Source organism: Odocoileus virginianus, chromosome 18 (genome assembly GCF_023699985.2).
Source record: "Odocoileus virginianus isolate 20LAN1187 ecotype Illinois chromosome 18, Ovbor_1.2, whole genome shotgun sequence".
NCBI classification, from domain to species: Eukaryota; Metazoa; Chordata; class Mammalia; order Artiodactyla; family Cervidae; genus Odocoileus; species Odocoileus virginianus.
The window spans coordinates 18,287,849-18,311,088 of record NC_069691.1 but is presented as its reverse complement, the minus strand read 5'-3'; the positions used below and the strand labels follow the sequence as shown (position 1 = coordinate 18,311,088).

The following is a 23,240-nucleotide window of genomic DNA, read 5'->3' as shown; positions in this document are numbered from 1 at the left end:
TTGGTCACTGGTAATGTGAGGAAAATGACTAATATTCACAGCCAACTGGATTCACTTACTGAGATAAAATGATATACAGAGAGGTCAGAAAATATATGCTCAAATGTCCAATGAACACAAAAGGGTAAAAAACTTGACAAATACATATATATGTACCCAATACTAAAATAGGGTAAGAAAAAGAGAAAAACCCATGTTTGGATTGAGAAAGCCTTCTCAATGGGATTTTTTATGTGGTTTTATTCTAATGTGATTTCCCCCATTACCTCTGCAGCAGTTAGTTTCGATGCTAAGTTTACACTCAATGTGTGTGTGAATGCTCAGTCACTCAATCATGTCCTATTCTTTGCAACCCTTTGGATTGTAGTTGGCCAGGCTCCTTTGTTCATGGGATTTTTCAGGCAAAATTACTGGAGTGGGTTGCCACTGCTCCCTCCAGGGGATCTTCCCAACCCAGCAATTGATTCTACATCTCCTGTGTCTCCTGCATTGCAGGCAGATTCTTTACCTGCTGAGCCACTGGGGAACACCTTATACTTAATATGAAGAATAAATTCCTAACAGGAGGATAACAATTAGTAACTGTAAATATAAAATAAAGATGACTGGGGGTGGGAGCAGAGGGGCAACTACAATGCAAGATTCTATCTCTGACACCAGGACTTCATGACTGGAAAACACTTTCCACTTAATGAGAATCCTCAACAGTTACTGGGATCTCCGCCTGCTTTCATTTTCTTTTTTTCTGGCATACTTCCATTCACTCTGGCTTTTGCGATAGTAAAAATAAGAAAACCTGACTCACCTAAACCAAGTGTTATTTTACAAGTACAAACTGAAAATCAATCTACAGTGTGGCTTGTTTTTGCAACTGCTGTTGATTTTAAGCAACAATCCAGAGAACCCCTTGAGCCTTATATGAGCTCATCAGTAGCAAAAAAAAATCATTCTTAAATAATTTTTAATGTTTTTCAGAGTGAAAAATAAATTCTTCAAACTGCTAAATGTCTTGGCACATTCCGTATGCCCGCCTAGCGTTCCTGTCACCCAATGAGAGCAGAGTTGAAAGTAAAACCTCACCCCATGGCAAAATTAGAGGTGGATTTGGCTGCTGACTATTTGAAATGACCATAACATCTTAGTACTTGATTCTAGGTCCACAGGTGAAGTCTTCAAGGATGAATTTCATACTTTCATAAATGCTTTACTGACATTTTATCAATCTTATAGAACAATAGATAACATTTTGTTATCTGATAACAACTTAAAAACAGGGAGGAAGTTGTAAGAAACAAGAAGCCACCCTTATGCTGTGATAAACATCTGCAGGCTTTGGCAACTGTCTGCTGAAGCAGTTTGAAAACAAAATGTTTTTATCTCAGAAGAGAGCTACACTGAAAGCTATACCTTTGACACTGGCAAAAACGTGGGACACATGAAGCTGAGACTCCCAGATCAGCTGCGAGTGGTGACTAGGTCTGCTGCTAAATGCCTGCTGTCACCAGATCCCGGGAAAGAACAAAGTAACGTGGAGCTGAGCTGGTGTTCACCATGTGCAGGGGAACCTGCTCTGTGACTCCCAGCAACCTGAAAAATCACAGAATGAATGTTCAACCTAGAAAGGAAGCCTGAGGTCCCACATATACATGCCCATTAGAGAAGGAAACTGGGACCCATTCCAAGAACCTATGTCATATAAATGAGATATTAAACTTCATTTCCCTTCAAATTAATTCAGCTTTGTCCAATCACATGAAATGAAGATTCTATATACTAAACCTTCCCTATATTCTCCTTATAGCTATTTTTGCCTCAGTCTTGAATACCTACATTTAGATGCCCTCCAAAATGCACAACTAAGGCATTATAAGTGTTCCCCTCTGGCTCCCAGAAACCATTAAGAGCACCTGAAAATACACAGAATCACAGAAAAATAAAGAACACATTTCATGGACACTTGCTGTTTTACCTAGACAGAGAAACTATTTACTTAAGCAAATTCTGGGTCTTTTAGAAGACAGTGTCAATTTTATTGCTTTTTGAAATGATATCTAAAGCCTGAAAATTTGCACATAAGCAATTTCCATCTTTAAATATATTTATGTGGTAAGGTAAAGTACATGCGTATGAAGATACAGAATTTTTTTAATCATCATCATTTACATTAGAAATTTCTTTATACAACTTTTATCTTTAAAAAAATTAGTGACTGGTAAGAATCCTCTGAGACGGCAGCAAATCCAGCTTTCCATTTCAGCAGCCTTTCACTGAGAGACATGAGTGATAGCAGATGAAGGCCTCTTAAGAATAGACTCAACAGAAAATGACAGGGGCTCATTCACTGAGAGTTTTGTTCCGACTTGTTTGGCTACGAAAAAGTCTTTTGCACATCTATCTATTGTAAATGTGTATTTCTGGTTCTCCTTGACTAAACACTCCCTGGGTTTCTTAGGGGCCTCTTCAAAGGCCTCTTTGACAGATGATGTTTTCAACTCGGGACCTGATTTGTCATTATGAGTCTGTTGGAATAATGAGTGGAATGGATTATGTTTAAGTGGCAGAGGGTGCCTGGTGCTTTCTTTGCTGATCTTGGTTAAGACGTGCCCTTGAGCTGCCATGGTGTCCGTGTCAACAACAGGCGAGAAATTCCGTCGGGGTGGGGAGAACGCAGACCTCTCCGGGAGGGCCTGGTGACCCTGCAGGTCACTTCTTAAGATGTGGCCCTCAGGAGTGTGAGGCAGCACCAGAGAGCCTTCCAATTTCGGTGGCATCATGTCATGATCTGCTGCAAGTCCATCCTGCAGTCGCACTCCCTTCAAGTCCCAGCTGGTCCCAGGCTTCAGGGCCTGAACTGACGTGGTAGCGTTCAGCAGGCACTGCTGGTAGAGGAGGGTGTCACTAATAGGGCCACACTTGGGCCAAACTAAAAGTCTCGAGGATAGGGGATACTGTCTGTAAGTCGTGGCCACGCTGACATTGGAAGAAATTAGTTCCATGTTCCCAGAGCCTGAATACTGCATGGTGAGATCAAGGCAGGTGGGCAAAAAACTGCAGAAGTCCTTGCTTGGTGGTTCCACTGGGGTGGGGCTGTAGGCACTTTTGTAGGAGCTGTACTCAGAACCGTGCACCATGCGGTTGGGCAGGAATAAGGCAGCAGCTTGGGAAGCTTCCAACATCTCCCTCTCTTTATATTCTCTCTCCAGCATAATGTTCTCCAACTCTTTATCCGCAAAGGCCCTCCTTTTCCTCATCCGGTCACTTACTGGGGGAGGTAGAGGTAAACTCCCTCCCACATAAGTCTCTGACGGAATGGGGCGGTAGCCTAAAATAAGTAAGCATTGCACATGACAGAGATTAACACCTAATAAGGAAAAATCTGGAAATCCAGAAGGCAACAGAAACAATGCATATCGACACAACAGTTATGTACAGTTTCATATCACTAGTATTTTTAAACAGAAAGCAAAAGTATGGGTTCAATTTAAAATGAATCCCTTCCCAGGGAAGGATATCCATACTGTAACTTTTTATTGTTGTTGTTTCTGTTGTTATGATAGGTTTGTTTATTTTGACAGGCATACTTTACTGGCTGAAATTTTAATATTCTTCCCAGGCTCCTATATATTAAGAAGACAAGGTTGCTCAGCTTGCTTCAATCAATTCTTTATTACTATCCATGTCACCTTTTTCCATTATTAAAAAAAGATATCTATACCTAGAGCTGATGTCACTTTTATTTTCTAAAGTTGGCTCATTATGTACACATTGTTACAGTTGCAGAATAATCCAAGGAGAACTAGGGAAAAAGAGAAAGTTAAAGAAGATTAGTGAGGAGTAAAAGATGAAAGACTTAAGGAAACAGAAAAGCATAGAAAACTGAAAAGAGCTGTTAACTAGATAAAGAGACTCTGCAGTGAACAATTTAAGTGGGCCCCTACCCCCACCTCCGACTACCAGTACAAACAAAGGCTAGAGTATCCCCTGCTATATGGAAAATAGCTGATCTAAAACATTTTTCACAAGTACTAATCATGTTGGCCAGATACCAAAATGGTTGAACAAGCAATCACTAGCACATAGATTAAGTCATTATACATCTTATAAATAGGGATAAAATAAAAAACAAAGATTAGTATAAAACATAAATAGAATTCCTGGCAGCATAAAATATTTTGAGTATTTCATCAGCCCCAAGCACTCACCACTGTCAAGTTTGTTTGAAGGATTCATTGTGATGTTTGTGTTTACATAGTGACAAGCCCATCATACTCATTTGCAAATAAAATATAATTTGAAAATGAATGTGTACATTTCTATGGTGAGCTCTTGCCAGAAAGTTATTTACTTGGATTTTCTATTCCATTTCGCCCTCCCACTTCTCAAGTTGCTTTGGCACAATTTCAATTTATCAGTGTGGTCCCTATGGTTATAAATCTGTTTACCCAGTTTGTAACCAAATTCATTTTGAATGCATGAGAAGCCATTCTAAGGTCAGAAGTATACAGCGCAGGGTGAGACATGAGCAAACTTAAAACCTGTCCAGAAACAACTCAAATCAGAAGCCACATAGGAAAAACAATTCAAATGCCTACTTTAAAAAAAAAAAATCTGCTTTTCAACCTGAGCCTTATGAAATGGCAGCAATTAGAGCAAATATAAACCTTCCTTGTCTTTAAATGGTGAGAGACTGTCAGTATATTATTTATTATATCAATAAATTTCATATCCAAACTTAACCATTTTTAAAAATCACTAGTATTTTAAGAAAAAGTTAAATATCCCCAAGCTTTAGAGAAAACAAACACATGAAGAGAGACATCATTCTGTTCAAAGTCAACCTCCACTTCTCTTGTGTGATTCAAAACTTTTTCCACGTTCTACAGTCTACAAACTGTCAATATAGCAAAATGAAGAGTGGAATAACTGCAATTTAAGTAGATAATCCAGAGAGAAAAGGAGTACAATTAAAAAGAGGGATTAATGGCTGGACTGCCCAGACTGAAGGCAATGGGTAGCTGTTAAACTCCTCATTGACTCATCCTATTTAGTTCCAAATGAAACTAAAGATTTCTTTTCTTTTAATTAATTTCCTTCTAGGACATCTGCTCTGGGACCACTTGGCAGTGTATCTGTACATCCCTCACACTAGGGCAAATTTCACATGTACTCCATGTTAACCCATTAACTACTAGGCAGAAAACAAAATTACCAGTGGAAAAAAAGGAGGTATGTGAGATTAATTTTCCCAAATACTGATTTCTATACAAAACCCAAACTTTCCAATAAAAAGCAATTCCCCCTCAGATTGCTCCTTCACAGATAAGTGAAAATGCCATGTGCCTGAATAATGAGAATCACTGAGAACACAGTTTAAACGGCTAAAGGATAATTCTGCGTTGCTTTACCTTCTAAAATGCTTTTGGCCAGCAAACTGGGTGCCCTGACTTGCCTCTGGTACACTGCTTTGCGCTCGAAATTATGCTGTTTCCCAGAAAGCCCCTTCTTGTCCTGTAAACACAAGAAACATAATCAATAGAGCCCTGAAAAAAAAAGTGTTAACAGAAGCGAGAGGCATGAGTAATCCTCCTCCTTCTAAATTTATTTTCCCATCCCATGTGAAAATGATTCTAAACAAATTAACATCAGCACCTCTTAATTCCAGGACAATTAGCTAGATGCTCTGTCCGAACCATCCAACTGGGAGGCAAGGGCCTGGGATTTCCCTGGGGCCACTGTGCGAGAGTCATCTAGACATAGTCCACATTCAGAAATGGGGGGACAGCCGGGGAGGAAGTGAAATTCACAGTGGATGAGATGGTAGGAGCCGGACCCTAAAACAAAGCTGCGGCGAACCGCTGTGACCAGCCTAGGGCCAAAGACGACGCCGGGCACCAGACGTTGGCCAGAGATGTGAAGCAGGTTTCTCCTCGAAGCAGGGCTGATGAGATCGATGGGATCGGGTACAGGGGGTTCACGGGGAAAAGTCGAAAGTCTTCAGGTCTGCCCAAAACTCCAAGCTGTTCACTGGGCACCCGAAGGTGAGCAAAACCAGAGTAGGTGGAATTCCGGGCCCTTCCCCACCCGCGTCCCCTCCCGCACGCCGCGGGGAGCTCGAGCGAATGCAGAGCCCGCCTTGCAACCCGCGGGACACGGAGGAGGCCGCGCCGCGGCCCAGACACCTCTGGAGTCCAGTGCGCCGCGCTCTCTGGGGCCCTTGGGAGGCTTCCCATGAGGATCACTGCCCAAGGCTTGCATGTGGTCCACTCCCGGCCCCTTCTCGCCAAAAAGTAGTATCAAAAATTCTCCTTCCACCCCCAAAAATTCTCTCTTCGGAGCGCGCTTGCGCAGGGACACAAGGACACACACACAGTCCCCGGCCGAGGTTCAAGAAGACCCTCTCCATTAAACAAGATTCAGGCTCTCCTCACAGCCATAAGCCCCGCGCTAGCGGCAGAGACCTGTCAACTGGTTCTTAGGTAGTTCTCCTCGAAGGCAGACGTTTCTTCTAAATTCCACGTCACTTTTGTTCTCATCTGTAAAAAATGGCAACCCACTCCAGTCTTCTTGCCGGGAAAACCCCCTGAACAGAGAAGCCTGGTGGACTACAGTCCGTGGTGTCGCAGAGTAGGACACGACTCAACACACACGTAAATAGGCAGCGCTTTCCTAAATGGCCCGTGACTGCGGAAGCGCTGTGAGCTCTACGTGCTGGGTGGTTCTTTTTCTCGATCAGCTGGGTAACACGGCCATGGACTTAGGGCGCTGCACGGGCCTCTGTCCTCCGCTTCCCCCCCACACCACCAAAATAAACGTTAAAATATAGAAAATCGAATTAAAATTATGTCCCATAATGTCCCCAACGGAACTAAACCACTTTCAAGACCTCTCTGCCTGCTTCTTAACACAAAATCTTTTCTGCCAAGTTCCCCAGCGATGGCCATGGCTTCCTGCCTCCCGACACCGCAGGCCAGCGTGGGCGGAGGTGTCCTCAACATCCTTCTGAGGCAGGGCCAGGCGCCTCGAAGACCCGGGCCGGAGAGTGTGCGGAACCCGCCTCCCCGACTCCCGACCCCCACCGCGGCCCGGGACACCCGGGAAGGGGCGAGCTGGCTGGCGGGTACGCACCTCCGTGGCCTGCTGCCTCCGGAGCGCCACCTGGGCGGCCATGACGCGCTGCCGCTCCACCACCAGCAGGCAGTTGGCGCACTGGCAGTCACGCCAGCGGCAGAAGCGCTTGTGGCCCTTGAGGCAGGACACCACGCCGTGGTTGCGGCAGCGCGCGCACTTGGGCGTGCGACTGAGCTTGCGCGGCTCCGCGCCGCCGCCCGCGTTCGCGCCGCGCTCCGGGGGCCCCGCGGGCGCCTGCGAGGCCTGCGGCGCCGCGGGCGGCCTTGGCGCCAGGGCTCCCTGCCGCTCCGGCCGCCCCGGCACCCCTGGGGATGCGGCCGCCTCCTCCCCGTCGCCCTCGTCCTCCGCGTCGACGTCGTCCTCGTCCTCCGCGTCGTCGTCGTCCTCGTAGGCAGGCGGCGGGCTGGGCCCGGGCGGCGTTGGCGGCGGTGCCCCGCAGCTGTCCTCCTCCAGCTCCAGGCTCTCCACGTCGATCTCCCAGTCCACGGCGGGACCCGGCTGCCCGTCCGCCATGGCGCACCACGCCTCGCCCGGGCCTATGCTCAGTGGCCTGCGCTCTGGAGAGACAGGAAAACACCCAAAGACCCACCGACCGACCGCCGTCAGGCACCGGCCCCAGGCCTGGGGCCCAGAGCGCCTGGTCTGCCCGCCTCCGACCTCTTGAGAAGCCCACTTCTCTACATGTCCTTCACATCCAGACCACACGTGCATTTATTTCTTGTATCTTTAGGCCCCCTCACGGATCTCCAACCCAACAAGGTTCCTATCTGTGCATTCTAAGTGCTCTGTGAACACCTGACCTTTAATCACAGCCCTCTCTGGCTTTACACAAGCTTTTGGGACAAGTCCCTGGGTAAAGATAGTGTGTTCAACTACCACGGCTTTGCCACTAGTCAGGCTTTGCCATATCCAACTAGTTTAGCCATGATGAATATAAAAATGTCCATGGAAGAACTGTTTTCTTTCAGATCACAAAGGACTTTCGGACCCTGCGAGGTACCACCCACAATACCCACACATCTGTCATCCTCCTACACCTGTCAGGCTTGGAGAGGTTCTCTTATCCTCCCCCAAACCCACCCCACACCCCAGCACACTCCCCCCAACCCAGAGTACTCCAGATTTAATCAACTAAAAATCAAAGTTGTTTTGCTGCCAATAGAGTCCCATGGGGACATTGGACACAGAGCTACAGACACCCGTCCAGCATCAACAGTGTTTCAGCCCCGCAGCACTAAAGCCAGGCGGGCTCTGTGTACATCGTTCATGCTTTGCACTTAAAGACAAGACATACAAGTAGAATAGGAAAGGTAGGGAAAGATGATTCACGTCCTTTGCCCACCCCAGCAACATCACATCAACTCACCAAGACTCTGAGGCCCCGGCTAAGCAGCCTAGGCAAAAGAAATCCAGCCTTGGAACCTTGCTCTTGGGCTGCTGGCAGTGCTTGCAAACAGAAATCGGGGTCGCCACACCCTGTCAGGAAATCGGGGCTGACAGCTGGAGGCCCGGAGTCCAGTGGATGAGGAGTGGAAGAGAAGGAGCATGGGGAAGGTGAGTCAAATTCTTAGCGACCACGCTCCGCACATCCCAGACTCTGATCATTCCTCAGCAGCCAGGCGCTTCACCTCGCTGAGGCTGCTTCTGGCTTTCTCTGACCCTAGCTGAACTGGAAGGTTGGGCCGTCTTGACCAGGTTTCGATCCCGAGTTCCCGGAACGCGCGGAAGGGCGGTCGCAAGCAGCAGCGAACGGCGCAGTGCCCGTGGCTGCAGTCGCCAGCCTCGGCTCCCTTTCCTAGTATTATCCGCTCGGGCCCCCGAGCTCTGTGCCCGCTGATTGGCCGGTTGTCAGGCGGTGTGCACGCTGATTGGCCGAGGCGCTTTGGCCCGGCGCTCCCCGCCTCCTCGCGGCCGCCGCGCCCCTCCCGCCGCGCTCCGCCAGAATCCTCCCTGGCGGCCTTCGGTGCAGCCGGGAAGTCTGTCCCGAGGTTAAAGCCGAAGTGTGACGGCGCCGGCGGGAGCGATGTCGCCATTTATCTCATGGGCTAGAAAATAAGCAGACAACAGTCTTACAAATCACGTTGTCCTCAAGAGAAAGTAACAGACAACGAGGTCAGCTTTCAGAAAAACAAGTCATCAGCATCACTAGTGTGTCTGCGACTCAATCATTAACCCAGTATTAGGAGCGGAAATAAGAGTAGAGCACGGAGGCATCCTACTTTCTCCTGCAAGAATAAATCAACGGTTACCATGCACCACAGCGCCGGCTTAGAGGACTTAATGACCTGCAGATACTTTTGGGGCTAGCGCCACTCACCCTCAAGGTGAAAAGTGGTTCCTCGTTAACTTTCACCACGCCCGTGAGACAGGCAGGTCACCAAGTCACTTATATTTTTCTATATGAATTCCTGTGAGTTGATTTGGGAGAGAACGGATGTACGTACGTGTCACTAAGAGATCTAAGTACAATATATTCACTCTAAGCATTTTTTTTAAACGAAACCTCCTTTTACAGAGGACTTTTTGGTATTCGTCAATGTATTTATAAGAGGGAAAAGGGCTCCTTCTTAAATCTCTTACGTAAATGTTTAACAACGGTTACGTTTCCGACATCCTGAAAAAGGGAATTAGTCTTCCTGAATGTTTTTCTGACATCCTGAAAAGGGGAATTAGGGAATTCAATGCTGCATTTTATTTCTTGAACTAAACATAAAGTCACTTGAACACTTTTTCTAGTTATGCCTTTAAATAATCAGTGCCTCTTAGGATTGGTTTAGAAGGCAGATTAGAAAACTGAATGCCAGTGCACTGAACACATAGTAGGCCCGCTACAGATATTTGTTAAACAAAGTAAATTACTGAAAGTTAGAAGTTAACCGCTAGTGGTAAAGAACCCGCTTGCCAATGCTGGAGAAGCAAGAGACGTGGGTTTTGATCCCTGGGTCGGGAAGATCCCCTGGAGGAGGGCATGGCAACCCACTCCAATATTCTTGCCTGGAGAATCCCATGGACAGAGGAGCCTGGCGGGTCGAAAAGAGACCGACACGACAGAGCAACTGAGCAGGCAAGCAGGCAGAATTAACCAAGCTCGAAGAGGTGGGAACGAGGCATCTTAGGAAAGACTACTGTGAAACTAACGCTATGTGCTGGAGGCGCAGGTATGCCAAATCCTCTGGCGATGCGGAAAGTTCTTCCCTAGTTACCGGGCACTGGGATTTCTCTCTGTGCGGGTTCTTCTCCCTAGAGCCGCTTTCTATGCCCAGCAAAGGAAGTAGAGAAACAGTTCTGTTTATTGCTGTCGGCTGCTCAGTCCCTCTGAGCATTTCGGAGGGTGACTGGGAGCTGTGTCCACTCAAACACAGGACAAAGAGCCAAGCAGACTCCTGTTTGGCACCACCTAGTAACACTGTGATTGTTAACCTTTTGCGTAGTTTCTTACATTCATCAATGCGCGTGTATTCACCAGTGTTAGAGAGCCTGAATTCTTGAAGGCAGAAGTGTGTTATTTGTCCCGTTTTTTCCAATGATGAAACCGAAGTTCAAAGAGGAGCCCTGGGTCACCCAGTGGGAAGGCAGTGGACTGGTGTGCAAGGTCCTAGGTCGGCCTCTGTTCTGAAGTCTCAAATTCGAGAAGCCCTTCGCTTCAAGCCAGAAAAACTCACAATGGTTTCGTATTTTTTATTTTATTTTCCTGCACGGCTTCTGATTTTAGTACCTGCCCTTCTGTGTCTCCCCGTTAGCTACGTTTTTACCTTTGTAAACAGCCTTTTCATTGCTTCTACCGAGACATGCTAACGAACTACAAACTTCCAACACTGCGGGCTGCATGGGCAAGCAGTTGGCCAACTGGGTTTTTATTTAATTTAGTGTTTTTACCGCGGGAGGGGGCGGAAGACAGGAAATCATTAGCCCTTCGCTAGTTGTTTTAAACATTAAGAAACAAAATTAAGAAAGTAGGTTTGCTAAACTAGTGGTTACCCTAAGGGAGAGGGAAGGCACAAAAAAAGTTTGCAAATTTTGGGTAACTCGATTGAGGGGAGGGGGAACCAAAAGAGAATGAGAGGGGAAAGGGGGCGGGATCTGCTGTTTCCTAAACATAAAATAAACAAGACAGGCAGCCCTTGAACTAGTTCGAGTTGTAAAAGCTGCTACACAAGGAGGAAACACGTGCGATTTGTGAACAGTAAACCGTGCGGGCTGAAACCAGGACAAGGGATAGGAGTTGGGGGGAGGCGGGGCACCTGAGGACCATGAAGGCAGCTCCTGAAAGCGTATGGAGAGTGCGAGGCGCTCAGAAGTCTGAGACCGTCGTTGCGCCTTCCCCTGCGCCGCATCCTGCTAGATTTGGTGAAAGCTGTGCCCGAGAATTTTCTGGAGGGGTGGAGCTCTCTGGATCCAGGTGGGTGGGTCTGGACCGTTCCCTCCACTGCACGCCAGCCCCCACCCTTCCTCCCTCATTAAAAATCTACATTGCAGCCCTATTGCTTCCTCCGGACTTCCCCACCCATCTCCAGGTACCTTCGCCATCCTGTCCTATTCTCCTTGCACCCCACCTGTGGTACTTTGGGAGCAAGCAACTGTACTCATGATCCCGTTGAATTACACTCCATTCCCTGAGCCTGAATTCCCCAAGAAGATGAAGATCCCTCCAATTGCTGAGAGATGAGATGGTGTGGGAGTGGAGAAGTTTTTATCTTAGGAGGAGTTTAGGAAAATCTGAGGGACTCTAATATTAAATCAGAAATTATCTGGGTGGAGGCGGGGCCACGACTGCAAAAACTGGTTAGTAAACTAAATATACAGAGGCAGCAGGAGTGAGAGAGCCTGGGCTGGTTGTTGGTTGTTCCATCCATTACCTTATTTGGTTAATTACATCCCTGGGCCTCAGTTGCCTTATCTGCAAAATGGGAAGAACGTCCATCTTTGGCCCGTTGTAATAAAGAGAACAGTTTTCACACAACGGGAGTTTAATAAACGTTATTTAGCCAGCGGGCGGCCGCCCTTGCAGCCCCAGGGGGCCCAGCCACCTAGTGTCTCCCAAACTTGACTGACAGGCGAGGGCGCCAGGAACCCAGCTCCTTTCCCCGGGGCCTTCTCTGAAATGGGGTCAGGCCCTGACTGCAGATCTATTAGGGGAATAAACAGAAGTTCTTTTGGCTTGTAAACCAACAGTAAATTACAAAGTGCAATTCAGCCTCTCTCTTGTAAATTACAAAGCTGCAGGCTGCCCGATCTCGCCAGCCCCCCATGGTGGGGGTAGCTTCGGGAGCGTCTTCTTTCCGAGCTGGCCGGCCCCTTCTTCTTCTCCCTCTCCCATTCCTCCAACTCTCTCTCATCTCGAACCCCTTTCCTTTCTCTTGAATCTCGGACACACGCAATGCTAACTTCCCCCTACCCCACATCAAGTCAATCAAGGGAACCTGGAGGGGTGGGGGACAGAAAGGGGAGAGGGGTGGAGAGTTTCCCTCTTTCAAAATGATAGGGACTTTCTTTTCTGTTCTCAAAAAAAAAAAAAAAGCACGTTTCAAATTGGCCGTGCTCGCCCGTCAATTCCTTGCTAAGAATCGCAGCCGGCCGCCCACCACGCCAGCTCAGGTCCCACTTCAGGACGCCGAGCTAACCAAGCCTGGCCCGGCCATTCCCGCCGCGTTCTCTGAGGCCCCGGCTGCTAGAATGGAGCGGGGTTTCTGGGTGCAGCCTCCTCTAGGGTAATCGGCTTGGAGGCCGAGAGTCTGGGTTTGGGAATAGGCTCTCAGGGGTTAAAATGCTTGATATGAGGTTCCTTGGCTGGGGACATCGAGGAGGGTCCTTAACTCCCTCTGCAACTCACTTTGCACAACTGCAAAGTGAAATTAACCTTAAAGGAAAAGATATGTGCAGACTCCTTGGCACGGTGACCCGCCCGCACTAAACGGTCAGTACCTAGGAGTTATTTGTCTTCGTTTTATCATTTGAACTCAAGGAACTGGCCTGCGGAGAGCCCGAGGGAGCCCGAAGCCGGGAAAAGCGAGCCCGATTTCCTGGGTCCTCGCCCGACCTTCCAGCATCCAGGCCGGGAGGTGAGGCCTGCGCTGCACCGCCAGCCTGAGCGGCCTCGCGACGTCAACCTGCCGGCAGCGCCCGGGGTGTTGAATGGTTTTTGGAACCTTCTAGGCACCGCAGAAGAGCTCTGCTGTGGCTAATAAACGCTCCGGTTTCTTTTCAGAAGACAACCTCAAATCCACCTCCTCTCACGGAAGGCTACTCTTAACGTTATATCGTCTCACAACTTCGACCGGCTGTGGACGCAGCGAAATAAATAATCCCAGATGGGACTGCGGCGATTCGATTTCCCAATTTGCTTTGCGTAATCAAATATATGACCTGTCAGAAGCCCAGAGGAGGGGGCCGGGGGATGAGGCAGCTAGCGGAAGATAACTGTTCTCCGCGAGGCTTTAGAAGTCTCCTTTTCCCTGCTCCCTGCTCTGCATGTCTAGTAAAAAAAAAAAAAAAGCTGAACAAAAAAAGGACAATGTGATCTGCGCTCTCATCCCTCCTCCGTGAGAAGCAAGGTTTAAATCACAGGCATTTATGACAGAAGGGGACGCACTTAGTCAGCGCCACCTCGTTTTACAAACGGAGACGAAAATTGAGTTTTAGAGAGTGCGTGGGACTTGCTAAGGAGACACGCAGCTCCATAATGACTGCGTGGGACCAAAGGGTCCACAGTAACTTCCCCTCCACCTCAAAGTCTTCACACCATTCAAACAAACAAAAATGTGTCCTTTGTGGGATGCAGATGGAGTTAGATGCCGGGTGTGTGAAGCAATCCTAGAACATCCAAAGATCTACCAGCCAGCCCGACCCAACCCACTGGCAGCTTCCATCCTCCATGCTGGAAAATGTGGCTCAATTCACTTGGGGGTCAAGCAGCTTCTAGGAGATGAAGCAACTTCAGGCGTCCCTGACTTCTCAGTGCCCATTCCAAATGGCCGTCAGGGGAGGTGGAGGCCCAGGCTTGTAGGGGGGCCTGGGTTCCACCCCGTGGGCGTGTCCTTGCTTGTTGCCACATTGGGAGGGGAGGCACTGAGCTCCTGCTGGGGGCCTCCCTGCAGCCCCTGGGGGCCTCATGCTTGCCTGACGATGAACCCTTATCCCTGAGAACTGTTCACCTCTACTCCCATCCCATACTGCGCCTTAACATTTCTAGAGGACAGCCTTAACCACACTCAAATCACTCTCCATATTTTCCCAACAGTCCAACTATTAATATCAAGTAGAGAAGAGAAAAGCAAAATGTTTGTGGTGCAGGCACTATGGTGAAAATTTAATTCATCCCTGGTAGGACCCATTGAGTAAATCCTTTCACATTCCTGGGCTTCCGGTTTCTTGACTAAAGTGAAGAGTAAATATCAGTGGTTTCCAAGTTCTCTCTCCAACAGTAACAAATGTAAACTACCATTTGATGGACTCATGGTTCAGATCATAAGGGCATGAAGAAAGTCCAAGAAGGACAAGAAGAGGAGAGAAGAAAAAGAATTAGAAACAAACAAATTGGTGTTGATTTTGACATCTTGGTGATATTCTGCTCCTGCATATTTCCATTACTGATCTTATCTAATCAAAATCCTAGTCAACTATGTGATAATAAAACCCAAAAATGTCAACTAGCAAAAGAAAGGGATGATGTGGAGTAGTTTCACAAAAGATTCAGTTCCCTAGAGCCCAGATCCAGTGTGGATTCATTCAAATGACAAAGAAGTTTCTCTCATGTCATCAAGGTTCCATGATGCTATAACTTCCAGATTCAGTCCAGATGGCTGAAATTTAAGAAAAGAAAAGAAAAAAAAAATTACCAGGTCACTTAAATAGGCCTCCCTACCCCTACCCTGTATGCTAAGCTCCCTCTGGGGTTTGAGTTTGGGCTCAGAGAGGGCCAAAGTATTTTCTTTGTTGTTAACCCCAGGAAGTCTCCCTGAAATGTGTCCTTGCTGGCTGACTGAATTCCTTCCAGTTTCTACCAAAATCATCCCTATGGTCAAGCTTTACTCTAACCTAGTAGAAGATTCCAAAAGTGTGACACAAATAGCACAGATGCTCCTTCCTGATGGATTGGGGGTGGAGAGGGAGTGGTTAAGAAAAAAGGATCAAACTGTACTTGGCTCCCGCTCGCCCTGGATTCACATAGATAGCAAGCAACCATCCATACATCCAAGTGACTGAAGTGTGATCACAGGTCTCGAAGCCAACTGGCAAAAACACAGACACTTCTACACAGCACTTGACCTGCCTGAGACAGTTCTAAGATTCTTTTCCTCTATGAAATAAGCAGTGTAAAAAAAGTAGAAGAGTCTCCAGGGATTTTCCTGTTCTATTCTTAGTTTTGCCAACTAAAGTAACCCTTGACCTTGGGCCAATTTACTCACCATTACTTCTTTAGGCTTTGATTGCCTACTCTGCAAATGAAAGACTTGAACCAGATCACCTCTAAAGGTCCTTCCCATATTTTTAAAAAAATACTTTTGGGTGGGGTAAGAAATTGAAAAAAGGCTTGTGTGATGGTTTCTCCACGGAGGTGTGTGGGGAGAGAGGGGATGGGGAAAGACGAAAGCCCAGCGTGAGAGCGCACCCCTCTTACAAAGTGCTACATAAACTTGAAGAGCCAGGAGGAAATACTCTCTTTGAAACGCTGACCCCAGACGCAGGTGGGTGTTCTAAGGAAGGAAGATGAGGAGTTTGAAGGGGGCAGGCAAAGGGGAGATGTCACTTGCTTCACACTGATTTAACGGGGCGGGAGTGCAGGTGCAAGAAACTCCCATTCTCCTGGTCACCAAGCCTCCCCACCCCGCCCCCTGCCCTCCACCCCTGCCCGTTCTTTCGAAGAAAATTTATTGGCGAGGTGAGGCCAAGCTAACAAAACTGCAACCCCGGGCGCCTGCCTCAGACCCCGCAAGAATGCTTTGATCCTCCCACAGTGCCTAGTGGACCCCAGCCGATTGTATTGTCAAATGCCAGGCACCCCCTGGGCCAGGCCACTGCCCAAGCATCCAGCTTCCTCCAAAACAGGGACGGGTGCATCCTCCCTACCACAAGAAGCCACACGGGGGCGCCATGGGGCGGCACGCTAACCAGCACTTAATAGACCCGGCTGAGACGCAGAGCACCGCTTGAAATCTCCTGGCCCTCCCGTGCTCTTTTCTGGGTGGGGTTGGAGGTCAGAAGCACGATCGATTGGAAGTCTGAAGGGTCATCAGCGAGAGAGAGATTGTAAGCGTCATTTGCTGGTGGCGGGCAGGGGGCGGGGGGCTGGAGGGGGAGGGGGCGGTTCTGAATCCCACTCCTAGCGTTTTAAGCATCTACCTGGAAGAATTGGAGAGGGGCTTTCTTGGATTGATTCTTGGACTGCATTTCCCAGGAAGGATAAGAGAAGTAGGATTCACAACTATTGAGGGCCCACAGTTTGTCAGTTTGGGTGCTGGACCCTTCTAGCTTGGTGTTGTCTGCTACTGCTAAGTCACTTCAGTCGTGTCCGACTCTGTGCGACCCCATCCCTGGGATTCTCCAGGCAAGAACACTGGAGTGGGTTGCCATTTCCTTCTCCAATGGTGTTGTCTATGGGATTGCAAAGAGTCGGACACGACTAAGCAACTAACACACACACACACACACACACATCGACTCTTCACAGCTTTTCATTTGACAGTTAAAGACGTGGGTTCTAAGAGGCTGTCCTGTCCAGGGGGCTAAGACAACAACAGAACCCAGATCTGAATTTGAACCATCCCATTCTAGCACACTTCCCACCTGGAGTTAGCAAGACCTAGGTCCCAGCTGCTTCTAAAGGAAACCAATCCCCCAAACTAAGAAATGACCCAAGACAAATCCACACAATGCCAAGGTTACAGGAAGCTGTGTCAACCACCCTAGGCTCTGAAAGCATAGAAGACCTAAAATCATTTCCAAGGCTCCTGAGAAGTTTTGGTCAAGACCCTTGACCTGTCTATGTCTCAGCTGCTCATTTATAACATGGAGATAATAAATACTTATTTTCCTTACCAATACCAGTGGTTTTCTAAGTTCAAAATGAAAACAAACAAACAAAAAAATCTGGAATTATTTGAAAATCATAAAGCCTTTTGAACATAAGGTATTAATGAGGTCCCCCTTGTCTTATTTTGTCAAATCAAGAACATCATGCCCTGGGGAAGCAAGTTGATAAGATTATGGCTGTGAACAGCCACAGAGGGGACTACTGTGCTGGTTTTATTCATGACTGTTCAAGCAATACCCTTCTCTGAAATTATGCTGCCATTATGCTCCTTCATTTGCCAAATAAAACCAGCGCTTTACTTTCCTTGTGGCCAATGGGAAACAAAGTTTTGGAATGCTTATAGATTTCTTTATCCTTATGAAAGCATTGAGAAGGAAATACTCTTCTCACTTTGAAGAGCAGGAGGGAGGCTGAAAGGTAACAAAACCTTGCTAAATAAACAAACAGCCACAGGCTTTCCATTTCTCTTCCAAGAAATCCACTGTGTCATTATGCAGGGAAGAATAAGTTCATCTTTAACTGTCTTATCTCAGTCTGCTAATATTGGTTTCCAGCTAGAACTTTAAGCTAAGCTGTTTTCCTTCCCTTTCTTTTTCTTCTGCTTTTAATAATGGAAACGTTAAACAAGATACAAAGGCAGGTCAAATAGTGTAATGTCCATTAGTATAATCCAACAGTGTAATATCCATGCTATTCACACATCCACATGGATACACAATACGTATATATCTGTTAGCCAGATTTAACAGTTGTCATGGGCTAGTCTTTCTGCTCCTCCGTTCTCAGAAGAATACTTCAGAGAGTCCACTGCTTTTATGTCAATTAAAGCTTCAGCCCCACGGACTGAGTTGGTAAGATTTAATTACAGTAATTGGATAGAATTTCTTGGGTCTCTGATCTGATATCTCCTAGAATTCACAACCTTGTGATAAATCACTCCAGTAAAATACTTGTTTGAGCACTTGGCTTGATGCCAGTGGGCTGGAATCAGAGACACAGGTGGCAGAAGTGAATCATGGCCTAGATTCTGGAGTCTACAAACTGAATTCCTGCTTTTCTAGTGCAGGCTGCTTTTCTAACCAACTTGGAGGACTCCCTCAAACACACACAGTAAGTAATTACTCTTTCAAAAGGGTTAGAATTTTTACACTGTATGAGCCTGGAATTAGTTACTTTCTCAGAGTTTTAGCTAAAGTAGTTCAGCGCTGGTATAGATCTATGTAGATGTATGAACTGGTGTAGATCTGTGAACCAGTTGGACTCTCTGCCCTCAAAGAATTTTACCTTTTGTCCAAGACACATCTTGAACCCAGCCTAAGACATCTTCACCTGCCTCACACTGACATGAACAGGCTACCTCCCAGGTGTTCAAACACGAGTTTCATTGTCACTGTGTTTTCTTTTTAATGATTTTTCTTCAGCCCAGTTTGCACCATGCATGCAGACATCTGTACACTTAACCTTCATCTATTTAAGAGTTACAAGGAGGAGAAAGGGATGACTGAGGATGAAATGGTTAGATGGCATCACCAACTCAATGGACACGAGTTTGAATAAGCTCTGGGAGTTGGTGATGGACAGTGAGGCCTGGCATGCTGCAGTCCATGGGGTCGCAAAGAATTGGACACAACTGAGCGACTGAACTGAACTGAGTCAGTAGACTTGGCTTATCTTTTTCAAAAGAACTAGAACTGGCCTCAGTACACAGTCTACCATATGAAAGCACATAATCAGGTTCCAGTTACAGCATTCTTTATAGTATTCCCAGATGCTCCGTGTCATTTGGCAAATCTATAATGTAATAATATTGATGGTTCCCTCACATGTGGTGTTAAGATTTGCTCAGCCAAATATTTTTTCTGCACTCTCTCTTAAAAATATGTCACTAGAGTTGTCCTGAAATTTGTACTCTGGCAGCTTTATTTAAATGTCAACCAGATGCAGAATTTCATTGTAGTGCTGTTTTTTTTTCAATATGTCCCTGTGGATTTTGTGTCTTGAAACATTTTTTAAAAGTCTTTAATATGTTGGTTGCTGACTGAAGATAAAAGATTTTAAAAATTAATGAACTCCCTCAATTAACATGTTTTAATTTTCCCTTCTGGCTACAGGATCACGGTTTCTGAATTTCAAGTGTTTTTCAGGTCAAGACAGAAGTAGATGAACTGCCTCATTGAGTGCAGCTTAACATTACTGCAACAGTGACTTCTGAAGCACAGAAGGGACCTGTGGCAATGTCTCCCTCCTCTTCCAGTTACACACTTCCATTCAAAACCCTGTTCTCGTTCCTTTCGAAAAATATCCTTCTGGGGTGAAATTTTTCATGCATAACCTCAGCTCAACCAGTGACTTTCTTTGAACAAAAAAAATGAACTCTGATTATCCTGTTTTGTACTCAGAAAAGCAAAATAAGTTTCAGAAAATTTAGAATATACAGTTAAAAATCTATATTGTGGATAAATTTTCCTGGAAGATATTAAGTGTGGAATTTTATCTAGAATTTTTTATAAATTTACACCATAATGAGATTAATGCTAGTTTTGTCTGTGTGTCTGTAAAACAAAGTTTTATTAACCAAATTTCTCATTCTTGAAACAAATTAGAAATAGAATTTAAAAGTTTTTCTAAAAGTACAATTTAGCTTTTACTTCTGTTGTAAAATTAGTTTCTCTAAACACTATGAAATTAATTAAATTGATATGAAAAATACAAAGTGTGTGGTGCCTGCTTTGGCGAAGGTGACGACTCAGTGGTGCCAATCATTCCACTTCTATTTCTTATTAACTGCTTTCAAAACTTTAAATGAAAAAAGACACAATAGGCTACTCTTAAAATTACTCAATAATTACAATAATCTAACAAAGAACTTGGGAGTACAATTTATCATGTGCAATAGTTATTCAGGATGACAGGCAAGGGATTTTTCATGTGATGCTGCTTGCTTTATGCTACCGTGTTATTTGATAACCATCCACAGGGACCTGGGTCCCAGTCCTACCTTGAGTTGAATCTCATCCAATCAAGAGATAATTAATCTCAATCTGAGCCAACCCTACTAAGCTTCAGCAGGGCCATACTGAAATTTGGAGCAGCCACTAATAAAAACCTACAATAGAGGGGAAAGCTACACATAATACTGTACCAATTATTGCCTCTGGGAAAGCAGATCTTAATGGGTTTTAGAAGGCATTTCTATGAATGCATTTTTTCATTCTTACTTAGGTTTAGAACATTGAAGGAGCTTCCTTCCTTTGTAGGCAATGATTTTTTTTAAATTCAACTGTCAGTGAAATCATAAGAAAAATTCTAAGTCCATATTTGAAGGCTTGCCAAGATTCCAAGTCATAATTAGATTGCTCTAATGTGTTTGAAAAATTAAATTCACATCCGTCACATAGGCTGTTAGCAAAAGAACACCCAGCAGCCAGTTGAAGCAACAAGAAGTAATTCAGCGACTAACACTGCTCTGCTTTGATCACCTGGGTTTGGGGAGAAGGGAGCAGACAGTGTCTCCAAATAGACACACACAGATAATTCTTACAGGTGTAAGCAGTAGGCCATTGACCTTGCACGGCCTCCCAGACCAGCAAAACACCTGTCTGAATCTGACATTACACCTTGCCAGTGGAGCAGTTTCTAAACAAAATACACTAGTGAGCACTGTAGTGAAACAGCCAAAACAGTTTATAGGAGAGAGTCCTCATCGCTGACTCTGGGCACATGAGACGGGATGGGCGGGTGATGTAAACTACCTTGACAGACAGGCAGCCTGGTGTAATTAACATTTAGAAGATATTAAGTTTAATGCTCACATATTTTTTTCCCAGCTGCACCACAAGGCTCCTGGGATCTTAGTTCCCTCACCAGGTTTTGAACCTGAACCTTTGGCAGTGAAAGTGCAGAATCCTAACCATGGGACCACCAGGGACTTCCCCCATGATCTTTATTTTTTAAATATTCATAAAAGCCCTGCACCCAAGTCTCTGGCCCTCTACAAACCAATTCTGAAACTGCAATTGAGAAAAGTTTTAAACAACTGAGCCTAGCCCTTCTTACCTGGTTAAAGGGGCCAATGAACCATGAAATGACCAAAACACTAACTGTTAATATAGGAAAAATAAGACAGGAGGCCTGGATAAGCTCCAAGCTGTCTAACCAACCTCTGTGTAATCAAGAGTTTATTTTCAAAGCCAGCCCTCCTGTCTGGTGTGTGGCTCAGTCTCCCATGCCCTCCGCCTGGCTGTTTGCACAGCCTCCTCTGTTGGCAGGCCTCTCCAAATTCAGTGCTCCTTCACATCAACAGGCGCATCATCTGAAAACATCACGTGGTCTACCCTCCAACTCTCACTCCCAGCTCAGCGCCTCAGGCCAGTGCCACCAGCCCTAACTCTTCCAGCTTGCAAAGCCATCCACAACCTCAACTTCCGCTTTTGTCTATGAGAAACCACCCACCAATACTGACTTGCCCAAAGCCCTCTGATGAACCTGCCGGTCTTTACTGACACCTCCTCCCTGTCTGTCCACTGCTATCATCCCCAGTACTCTGCCAATCACAGTCCAGCATCTCTTAAGGGTTTGTTCACATTTTATGAAACCTTCTCTGCCCAGCCCATCCAAGGAATACCCTTCTCCTTGACCCATGATTTATCTCAATGTTTATGCTCTTTATATTCTACCTTGTATTTTTAGCTATTTTATATTGTTTTATTTAGTTTTGTCATTTGGGGTATGTTATTTTTCTAAATCTAGACTGTAAGCTCCTTAAAAGTAAGGACCATATCTTACAACTCTTTGTATTTCCAATAGCACCTAGAACAGCACCTTAAGGAAGATGTGTAGTGAGTGAATATGTGCTGATTAAATGATTAAGTCACCGTTTATGAGTGGCAGATAAGGGTCTTTCATTCATTAATTTAACAGACATTTACTGAGTACTTATCATGTGTTAAGCCCAGTTCTAAGCTCTGAAGACACAGCAGTGAATAAAAAAGACTAAATCCCCTGACTTTATAGAAGGAAGACAGACAAACAAATAAGGTAGTACATATTATGTCAGATGGAGATAAGTGCCATGAAAAAAAACTAAGTCCTCTCAAAATTCACATATTGAAGCCTTAACCCCCAATGTGACTGTACTTGGTGAAGGGCTTTAGAGGGTAATGAAGGTTAAATGAGATCATGAGGGTAGGGTCCTAGCTGAAAGGATTGGTGGACTTGTAAGACGTGAGATCAATCCCTGTCTCTCTGCACACATGCTCTGAGGAACACAGCGAGGTCACAAGGAGAAGGTGGTTGTCTGCAAACCAGGACAACAGCCCTCACCAGAACCTAACCATTTCTTGCAGCCTGATTGTGGACTTCCAGCCTCCAGATCTGTTAGAAAACAAGTGTCTGTTGTTTAAGCCAAAACAACCAACCAAAAAAGCCTTTAAGTCAGAGTTGGACACAACTCAGTGAATAAACAACAAGAGGAATAAGGAGTGCCTGGAAGGGGTGCTATCTTACATAGAGTGGCTTCACTGACAGATGTTTGAGCAGAGACCTAAAGAGGTGCTGCTCTCTGATGGAAGGATATTCCAGAGAGAGAAAATGACAAGTGCAAAGGCCCTGAGGTAGGAATGTGCTTGGTGTGTGTTCAGTGAACAAAAAGTGGCACAGTGCAACAGTATCAGAGTAAGTAAGGGAGACTGTGGTAGAGAAGTGGGGAGGGGCATTTGGATATAGAAACTAGAGGACCTGGACTTTGGAGGAAGATGGGGAACTTAAACAGACCTGTAAAGCATTAAAGCAGTTAGTATCATTTAGCAAGAATGGCAGTGACTAAAATCAGACCAATGCTCAGGCTATTTGTGTAAAATAAAATCACTCCTACATTTATAGAGCACCCATCTAGGCCAGGTGCATTCACAGATTATCTAATTACTTTACCTGAGTTGAGCAATATGTCCGTTTTGTAGACATAACAAGTTTAAGAAACTTGCCCACAGTCACACATCTGATCGATTATCAGTGGGCCTGGAATTCATCTCCAGATAGACCTAATTCCAGGGCCCATTCCTTTAACCGTTGCTGGTGGAAACTG

At 45.9% G+C, this 23,240-nt stretch overlaps 1 protein-coding gene across 2 annotated transcripts; it reads right to left on the bottom strand.

The window, feature by feature from the left end:
- Positions 1-1,999: 1,999 nt before the first annotated feature.
- On the bottom strand, positions 2,000-7,641 carry DMRT2 (doublesex and mab-3 related transcription factor 2). Of its 2 annotated transcripts, XM_070480168.1 has the most exons (4): positions 7,126-7,641; positions 5,406-5,508; positions 3,716-3,796; positions 3,241-3,322 (listed from the first exon to the last, which is right to left on the bottom strand). In XM_070480168.1, exons 1-3 carry the CDS (start codon positions 7,639-7,641, stop codon positions 3,741-3,743), a joined length of 675 nt encoding a protein of 224 aa, XP_070336269.1. In that variant the 3' UTR covers positions 3,241-3,322; positions 3,716-3,740. The 2 variants fall into 2 exon arrangements, with proteins under 2 accessions (XP_070336268.1, XP_070336269.1); XM_070480167.1 differs by lacking the exon at positions 3,716-3,796 and having other exon boundaries at positions 2,000-3,322.
- Positions 7,642-23,240: the final 15,599 nt, after the last annotated feature.

What these genes read in the sequence shown, in the direction of transcription:
- DMRT2 (XM_070480167.1), bottom strand. Translation starts at nt 7,641, where the DNA reads ATGGCGGACGGGCAGCCGGGTCCCGCCGTGGACTGGGAGATCGACGTG. An exon ending in GGAGGCAGCAGGCCACGGAG is followed by an intron (nt 5,509 to 7,125) that starts GTGCGTACCCGC and finishes TTGTGTTTACAG; the next exon opens with GACAAGAAGGGGCTTTCTGG. An exon ending in GGCCAAAAGCATTTTAGAAG is followed by an intron (nt 3,323 to 5,405) that starts GTAAAGCAACGC and finishes TACTTATTTTAG; the next exon opens with GCTACCGCCCCATTCCGTCA.